The 9529-nt window shown below is 42.5% G+C and overlaps 1 protein-coding gene across 1 annotated transcript in view; it reads right to left on the bottom strand.

The window, feature by feature from the left end:
- Nucleotides 1–8306: 8306 nt before the first annotated feature.
- The window catches only part of LOC112486325 (kremen protein 1-like), a 47517-nt gene continuing 46294 nt past the window's right edge, over nucleotides 8307–9529 (bottom strand). Inside the window, exon 3 of the mRNA XM_025052679.1 lies at nucleotides 8307–8451. Within this exon, the coding sequence (XP_024908447.1) occupies nucleotides 8403–8451 (49 nt within the window). The 3' untranslated portion in view covers nucleotides 8307–8402. The remainder of the gene's footprint in view (nucleotides 8452–9529) is intronic.

Raw genomic sequence — 9529 nt, 5'->3', positions numbered from 1 at the left:
CTCCGCAGGGTGGCAGAGCGCTCCCTTAGAGATAGGGTGAGGAGCTCTGTCACGCGGGAGGAGCTCGAAGTAGAGCCGCTGCTCCTCCACATCGAGAGGAGTCAGCTGAGGTGGCTTGGGCATTTACATCGCATGCCCCCCGGACGCCTCCCTCGGGAGGTGCTCGGGTGCCGTCCCTCTGGGAAGAGACCCAGGGGAAGACCTAGGACACGCTGGAGCGACTACGTCGCTCGGCTGGCCTGGGAACGCCTTGGGGTCCCCCCAGAAGAGCTAGAGGAAGTGTCGAGGGAGAGGGAAGTCTGGGTGTCCCTGCTCAGACTGTTGCCCCCGCGACCCGGCCCCGGATAAGCGGTTGAAGATGGATGGATGGATGGATGGAGTTTAGGTAGCGATCGAAGTACAGGATATAGAAGATTTATTGGCATTTGTGATCAATAACTGCAGTAAAACCTTCACCCCATAAAGTGACACTTCCTAAACTCTGATCACCTCAGCTTACACAAGGACCAGTAAAGTCTGACCACTGCAGAGCAGTTCAGAGAGAATGGGATTTCACTCCAGTTGGATGTACGGTACATCATTTGTGCAGGGCAATCACGAAAAAGTAATAACACAGGTCTGATTTGTTGGAGAGCTCACATTCACATGTGAAACCGTACAAGTACATCTGCTAACAGGTAGATTCATAAAATCACTCACATCATCAAGCATGTCCAAACAAGCCTTTAAGCCAAAGGGGAAACTTATGACACGCATACAAAAACACATAAAGACAAAACACATATGCACAACAAATGATTGACAGCTCACATTAAAATGAGGACAGGCCCAGGCAAGGAGGAAGGTGGGGTGATGGATAGCAATTAGAGATTTTTTTAAGACAGTAATGACTGTGCGAGGACATGCAGCCTTTAAAAGGAAATTCATAAGAGCCTAGAAATAGACATTGTTGGTGCGTTTGCCAATGATGCGGCCATGATGACATAAACAGACAAAAGATAGAAAAAGAGAAAGAGGAACTTTGAAGTATTGATAAAGTAGTGACAATGAGTCCTTACTCTGACAGGTAGGGATGTCACAGTATCTCCAGTAGACGCCATCTTCAGTGTCTGCAATGTAACACCAGGGCTGGATGTCTCCATCTGGATTTCTGCAGACACAGGTGGGAAGTTGATCATCGTTTGGTTGATGTAAAAAGAAAAATACTTTGAGCAGATGGAAAACAATTTAATCAAGATGTCTATGTAGGTTCTCAGTCATCCAGGTCATTTAATCCAAAAAACATTTCAACCCTCATCCAAGAGGCTTCTTCAGTTCTGACTGACTACTGAGAAGTTCTGTTATTTAGTCTCAAAAGGGCTGCATACCCGTAACGAGGGTCGTTGCAGAAAGAATGATCATCAGATGATCAGTGATAAACAATTGAGTCTGAATGAAGTTCTGTGAGCTTTAGTAAATGACCAAATATTTGACCGTTTTATTTTACGTTGTATGTTTTGTCAGATCATCAGCTTTCCTTTGTTTTCTCACAGTAACTGTCACTGATGTAAACACACTGAGAGTCCTGCAGGTAGTTCTAAAAAAAGACTACAGAGGTGACAACTGATGAGACAATACGTTTGGACAGTGAAAGGTAAAGGGGGAGTACAGAGGATATGGGAAAAACAAACAAACAAACAAAAAACAAACAGGGGTCATTAACTGACCACCCTGCTGTCGAGAGCAGGGTGGGTCAGTTAATGACAGAGGGGGAGATTATCTTGGCTCAGTCAATCATTCTCACTAGCAACTAGCTTGTTGCTTTAGCTACTTCCTCTGTGCTGTGAAGGCTTGACCGTGCTTGTCAGTCAAGGGGTACTTGATGGGTGGTGGGTGGGTGGGAGACTCTTTGTTCTGGGCCAGACACAAACCTGAAAAAAAGAATGTGTGATGGGACAAAGCTTTTGTCTGAGGCTTCAGCCTTTTCTTGATTTTCATCAAGGCACTTTGACTCAATGTGAGGATGATGGGCCTCTTGTTTTTTTTTTTTTTTTTTTGCTTTTAGTTTCACTTACAAAGACAACAAAGACTGAAGACAGAAAAAAACCCTAAAATCTTTATGCCACCACCGTATCTCCAGGGTGCAACATAGTAAATCACAACCATTATTGATGCCTCCAAACTATTGATAAATTCAAAGCAGAGAGTATGCGCAGGGATCGGATTCATGCTGTATTAACCCATACTTCTATTTCAGGATTATTGTAAAAACACATTCCCCGTTGACTCACAAAGGCTTCTAAGATGACACTGCTATTTTTTAAGCCCTGACTGTAATTGCCAGAGACCTTCTCTGTTCCTCTTTGACACACCTCATTATAGCATCCCGAAATACCCCTGTGGCCAAGCACACTATCTCATTTCCCCCTTTGTGAGCAAAGTTGTGAAGGGCGTTTTCATTTCTTTTCTTCTCCTATCAAAAAATACTATCCTGAGTTTCCTCCTCTCTTTTCAAAGTGAGAATGAAGTATTGACAAAGATGTCGCTGTAAAACCTTTTTTAGGTGGGATGGGAGGGGTGGAACTTTGTTTAAGTGCCTTTGAGCTTTTACCTCTCCACAAACGATTAGCATTCCATTTTAACAGCTATTAAACAATAAAAGCTGTCCATGAAAAGAACCCATCTTGTCTCATTATTTTGCGACAAATATAAAACAACGATGAATTTCACTTAACCTAAATTATTCACACAAACACAAGAAGTCTTGTTTTTTTTTTTTTTTTTCAGAATGTTTTAACACTGTATCACGAGCGTTATGTTTTGTTTGTTCAGCCTCGGGCCATGATTGAAATAGTTGAAAAGAGCAAAAACTGGGTCCTGGCCATCAAAAGAGTTTGGACATTTAATTGGCACAATTACACTGATTGACCCATTTTGATTTCAGTGGGCGATATACACATGGGTATGAAGCCAATTAGAGCCACATGCTCTCTGACTCTCTGGTTCAGCAAGGCAAGAGAGAGACAGAGAGAGAAAAAAAAGCTGCTTTCTTGGCTGTAGTTCAACAGGTTTCATTTAATGTTGACTTTTGATGTACATTTATGCAAGAGGGTGGCGCTTTGGCCCAGAGGCAATGTCTGTCATTGGTGTGGAACCCCAGGGTTCACCTCCTGAGCAAGTTTGAATGCCAGTTAGGGCGGTTGTTACCTTCCAGTGGATTCACCACCCGCAGGAAGGTTTAGGGGGGTTGGTACGGTGCAATGTGATTTGGGTGGCGACTGCTGCCCCTGCGACCCGATAACGGATAAGCAGATGAAAATGGATGGATGGGTGGTTTTATGCAAGAGGGCACCAAAAAAAAAAAAAAAAAAATTAATATTCATTCATTTAAAAAAAACGAATTCGTCCAGTTGCCCTCGACTATTTTTGAGTTAAATGACCTGGATGACTGAGTCATCTCACGTAACACTACCCGGGTAAGCAAAAACACCAAAACACAAATGTGTGCCGCTCCCAATAGTTAAACAGTTTGGACGGAATTAGTCATAAAAATGAGTGGGTTATTAGTCAGTTAGTATATTATATGGTAGGTTGGAGTATAAAAGCAGCATTCACCGAAGTTTTAAAAGCAGGCGGTTAAGGCTCAACAATTGCTTTGTTGCTTTATTCGCTTCACTTCATTTTATTTCATTCAACACCAAACACCAAATACACAGGAGGAACTGGTTGCACAATTGGTACTGCGGTCGTTTTTTGGTGTTCGCTTAATGCTAAATAGACCTTGCTTAACAACCCTGATCCATCAACCACTGAGCCAAGGGCCACACCAAAACTTTCACAGATAAATGTCTGTAAATTTGAAATAAAACCTCTCAAAGTTTAAAGCATATGACAAACTCAAGGCCCTGGGGCCAAATGAGGCCCACCAAGCCGTTTTGTGTGGCCCACAGGAGCTTAAAAAGCATTTAGTAAAGTCAATGCAAAAGAGTTTCTTAACCTATGAACTTAAAAGATTTTTTTATTACATAGCAATGAACAATATTAGTAGCTTGAACAAATAATAATCGATTGCAGACACATGTATTAGTCTGTTATGGAGTAGTTACATCTAGCAGCGGTCCCCAACCTTTTCTGTTCCAAGGACTGGTCAGTCAGTACCACACGTTGCTGCTACAGACTGGTAGCAAGGTGCTGCGTCCCACTGCGGCCCAGGTGCGGTGAAAATTAGTTCGACACCCCTGGTTTAAAGCTTTCACTATATCATTAGTAAAATTGAAATATCCATGTTGTCAGACGTTATCTCTATACAATAATTTAAGTTTTATTACCAAAGTAGTAGATTTTGTTTTTTTAATTGCAACAACTGTTGTGTTAGTAAGATTTCCATGTCGACCCATCTCCACCCACGTTCTCAGTTACGCTGTGGCTTCTTCAAACCCACTAAGTTTGAAATCGATAGTGAGATGAAATGGCTTTGTAACGTGTATACATGTCTCTGGTTAATAGCTGCGGATTCGATTTCAACACGTGTGTTGAAATCGAATCCGCAGCTATTCCTACGTATTCCTATGTATTCCTACTGCCAGTCAAATAAAGATAAGGATTGGAATAAATGTCATTGTAATTAGTTATCCTCATTAACACCAAACCTTGAGGTAAGTATTCAGGTTTTGCTGGTATAATCTCTCTGTCTAAACACATTCGGTAACTGGGTTTGTTCAGGCTTGTTAAGCTAGAGACTATCTGCAAAGTTTGTGAAGTCTTTATTTATTCTCTAGTACTCTTTGAATTACTGGAAAAGGAATTCCTCTCCGTATAACACTAATCTGAGAAACACGTCAGTAAATAACAGCTACAAAGAAACTCTTCACACCTTAGTGTAGCCCGGCCAAGAGATTTCGTAATGCTAGCTGAATCGTGCTTTTAGCTGTAGCTGCAGACACAAGACTGTGTATGAGCTTGTACCACGAGTCCCTTACCAGTGATGACCTCATCTAGTTACAGTTTGCAGACACAAAACCTTGTATGAGCTTGTACCTCGAGTCACTGGGACGACCTCATTTAGTTACAGTTCTATTTTCTCATCATATATTAAGGTACAGTCCTGTCAAGACATATGTTGTTCAGTCAAACTAAGGTAGTGCATTTTGTGCAAAAGTTGCATTAGCTTAGCTTAGCACCACAGCAACTTGGATAAGGATTCCCACTGAAAGCTTCATAGGGTTGGTAAGAATTAACTAATAATGTATATAGAAAATAGGAAGGACTAATCGGATAGTGTTAGCTATTATTCGGGTAAAAAAGAACATCTCGATCTGTTCTTGAACTTGTACACACAACGTAATTTGGGCTGAGATTTCTGGTGCTGACTGAACACAAAACAACGATGTTGTGGCTGGGATTTGAACCCGCAACCCTCTTAGCAGAAACCCAAACCACTCTACCTTGCCTGCCTCAATATCATTATGTTTAAATATGCTTCCTCAGTCTTCCTCAAGTCGAGTTGGACATTCTCGATGAACGTTTTCGTTTCAAAAAATGAATCACTGCAGCTCAAACTCCTGCATAATGGATAGGCTTCACTGCGATGAAAGAAGAGGAGAATGAATCTGCAGTTGTTTGATTAACAAAGCAAACTCAATTTCCATCACTGTGCCCGCTTCATGTTTGCCAGACTGTAGGAGAAGAGTCAGATAAGACAAGAGTGAAACTTTGCTCAGTTTGTAGCAGTGCAGGGAAGGAAAAAATGCTGATCGGGAAGCAATGGTGAGAGGCTTGTCTGGATCGGGATTTGAGGTCAACAGCAGATCAGAGTCTGGCAATTTACAGCCTGAGAAGAGACTCTTTAATTGACTTGGATGATTTAGCATGCAAACTTCTGCTGCTGCCTTCTGTTGCGTAGCATGAATACAGGCATTGAAAAGAAAGGCTTGTTAGTTTGTAGACCGATATGTATAGTCTACTGTTTATTGTTGTTCCCTCACGGTCCACTGGTGCAAAATACGAGGATTATATATTATATATTCCTGTGTCATGTGTGGCTGTAAATCACATCACTGTTGTCCCTTCATGAAGGCCACAGACACAATTACAAAAGATGTTTTACACCTACAGTAAATCTATTGGCAATCATCATGCTTTTTATTTCCCATCAATCTAAGATATTCTCTTTCTCAAAGTCGCGTCTTTGACGAGTAAAGTGGCGATTAATAATTTTTTATGATTCACCGCAGCTGCGTCTGCTAACGTTAACTTAAGTCCCAGTTGACATCTTTTTCGGCAATTTCAATAGAGGGTGTTTCTAAAAAAATTGTCACAATACAAACAATTCATGGTTACCAAGAACTGGAAAGATGAGACTGTGTAACCAGGGAGGAGCAACTTCAAAAATAAAAATGCTATTAAACTCACCCACTTGAACGTCCATTGTGCACCTTATTGCCATCTGTGAATGAGATGGTTGTTGAATGGCTTCTAAATAGTTTAGGGCTAGGTCTAAGGCTAAGGTAAACAACAGTGGAAAAGGGCCTGCAGGGTTACTTTGCCTTCCTCCAGCAGCCTAAAAAACATTGTTTATTTTGTAAATTTAATTTTAAATAAAAGACCTAATTGTCAACTTTCCTTTCAAAGATGAAAACTAAATATGTGGGGATCTAGCGCCCCCCAACACTGAAAAGGTTCAAAGAAGATAAACTTCTGTTGTCCGGCCACTTACGTCTCACAAGCTGAGACATCTCTATTATGCACCAGACATGCTTCTGACATCTGACATCTCATCACATGCCTCTAAGATATCCTGTCAGAGCTTCAAGAGTGCCGCCCCCAACTAAATACGCTAAATCAATGAAAGCTGGCAGAATAGTTAAAACACATTTTAACTCAACTATTTCTCCAACAGCCACGGCGGGGGGGGGGGGGGGGGGGGGGGGGGGGGGGTCACTGAGCTCTGAGTACAACCAGACAGGGCTGCTTGTTCGGTAAAAAACAAAGCCATCCTCCCAGGCAGACGTTATGACATGGAAGCCAATATTAAAATTAGTCTTATAGATGTTCTGGGCTGAACAAACTTGTAAAAAGTACATGATTGTTTCATTTATTTTGACACATCAGAGGTGCAGATAATTATGGTAAAATAATGGACTAGCACAGAAGTCCAATAACAAAACACCACTCGAATTTAGATCGGGAAGGCCTTTCCTCCCGATCACACCCCTCCAGGTGTCACTCTCGCTGCCCACGTGATTGTTGAAGTCCCCCAACAGGACGATGGAATTCCTGGGAGGAGCACTGTCCAGTACCCCTCCCAGTGCCAGTGAGACACCTATCCCTGACCCGAAGGCGCAGGGAAGCGACCCTCTCGCTCAGTAGGGAGAACTCCAACACACGACTGGCGAGCTGGGGAGCTATAAGCAAGCCTACGCCAGCACAGCACCTCTCACCGCGAGCAGCTCCAGAGTAGAAGAGAGTCCAGGCTCTCTCAAGGAGTTGGGTCCCAGAGCCCAGACTGTGCGTGGAGGTGAGCCCGACTATATCTAGTCGGTATCGCTCAACCTTCCGCACAAGCTCAGGCTCTTTTCCCCCCAGCGAGGTGACATTCCATGTCCCCATAGCCAGAGTGGTTGTCCAGGGATTGGGCCTTCGGGGTCCCTGCCCACGACCGCCACCCAAATCACAAAGCACTGACCCCTTGTGGGCGGGTGGTGGGCCTACTGGAAAGCAGGCTCACGTCGCTTGTTCGGGCCAGGCCTGGCTCCAGGGTGGGGCCCCGGTGACGTCAATCCGGGTGACGTGAACTTTTTTGGTGTTATGGTTTTCTTCATCAAGGGGGGGTTTGAACTGCTCTTAGTCTGATCCGTCGCCTAGGACCTGTTTGCCTTGGGAGACCCTACCAGGGGCATTAAGCCCCCAACAACATAGCTCCTAGCTTCATTCGGATACTCAAACCCCTCTGCCACGTTAAGGTTGCGGTTCAAGGAGGGGTGTATGTTAAGTCATTTTGCTCAATAAATGGAAGTAATGAATGACAAGGACCATTTGTTTATTCATTTGTTCATTTATTCGCAACACTATACAACACTGATCAATCATAAAAAAAACTTTATTAAAACATATGCACATACAGTATGTACATTATATAAAACAATACAAAACAGCATAAGAAAATGACTGGTAATATTAACCATGCAACCACTGCAATACAACTCTGAAAACAATCTTTATTAAAACATATATACATACTGTATGTTCAATATATAAAACAGTACAAAACAGCATAATAATATTAACCATGCAACCACTGCAACACAACTCTGAGGCTACACATGAAATGTTAGACCTTACTGTCAGTGTCAGGGCAGTTGTCATCCTCCTTCTCCTCGATTTCATGTTTGTTTGCACAGTGGCAACACCTACACAGGTCTGTACTACAAAGTCGTACAATCAGGTGTACAATCTGTCCATGCTGTTGAAGACCTGTGGAGTGATCATGAAGAATGTGAGTCAAGGGTGTTTTCGCATGCACAACATGCTGCAAAAGAGCATGCAACTGTCATCATTAAGAGTCCTGACACTGAGTCATTGCAGTAAGTATGCAGACAAATTTACCATGCAGCTTATATTCTTTCACAGGGACGGGCAACAGGACACGCATCATTGACATTACCAAGGTGTCATCAGCTCTTGGAACCAGTGTGTGTTCAGCCATGATTGGCATACATACATTCTCTGGGTGTGACTCCACAAGTGCCTTTATGGTAAAAGCAAAAGAAAGACATTTTCTGTGGCAAGTGAGCGGAAAACGTACCTTAAGGGTTTTACAAATCTGGGTGCTAACTTTAACTTGGACCACTCAACATTTGCACTACTTTGCAACTACGTATGCCACCTGTATGATCAGCCAGCTGCTGAAAATGTTAATGAGGCTCGGTACAGGACTGCAATCATGAGGTCCTGCATCAAACAAAATATAGGTGCTCCATTACCTGCTGGATCTGGTTGGCACCTAGAAGATGGAAATCTACATGTCACATGAATGACAAGAAATCTGGCCCCTGACAGTGTTTTGCATGTCATACACTGCAGCTGCAAGGAGAGTACTTGTGAGACAGGTAGGTGTTCTTGTGTCTTTGCAGGACTCTGTTGTTCAGACCTGTGTAGGTGTTGCCACTCTACAAACAAACATGAAATCGAAGAGAAGGAGGATGACAACTGCCCTGACACTGACAGTAAAGACTAACACTTCATGTGTAGCCTCAGAGTTGTATTGCAGTGGTTGCATGGTTAATATTACCAGTCATTTTCTTATGCTGTTTTGTATTGTTTTATATATTGTACATACTGTATGTATATATGTTTTAATATTTTTTTATGATTGATCAGTGTTGTATTGAGTTAGGAGTGAATAAATGAACAAATGACTAAACAAATGGTGCTTGTCGTTGATTACTTCCTTTTATTGATAAAAATGACTTAACATACAAAGTTCACCTTATCGTCTATTTTCCTCATTGTTCTTCGTGCAGGCGGCTATGTATAAAGCACTGTTTAGAAT

Source organism: Cynoglossus semilaevis, chromosome W, assembly GCF_000523025.1.
Source record: "Cynoglossus semilaevis isolate Cse_v1.0 chromosome W, Cse_v1.0, whole genome shotgun sequence".
NCBI lineage: Eukaryota > Metazoa > Chordata > Actinopteri > Pleuronectiformes > Cynoglossidae > Cynoglossus > Cynoglossus semilaevis.
The sequence above is the reverse complement of the archived record's forward strand: the minus strand, read 5'-3'. Positions and strand labels throughout refer to the sequence as shown.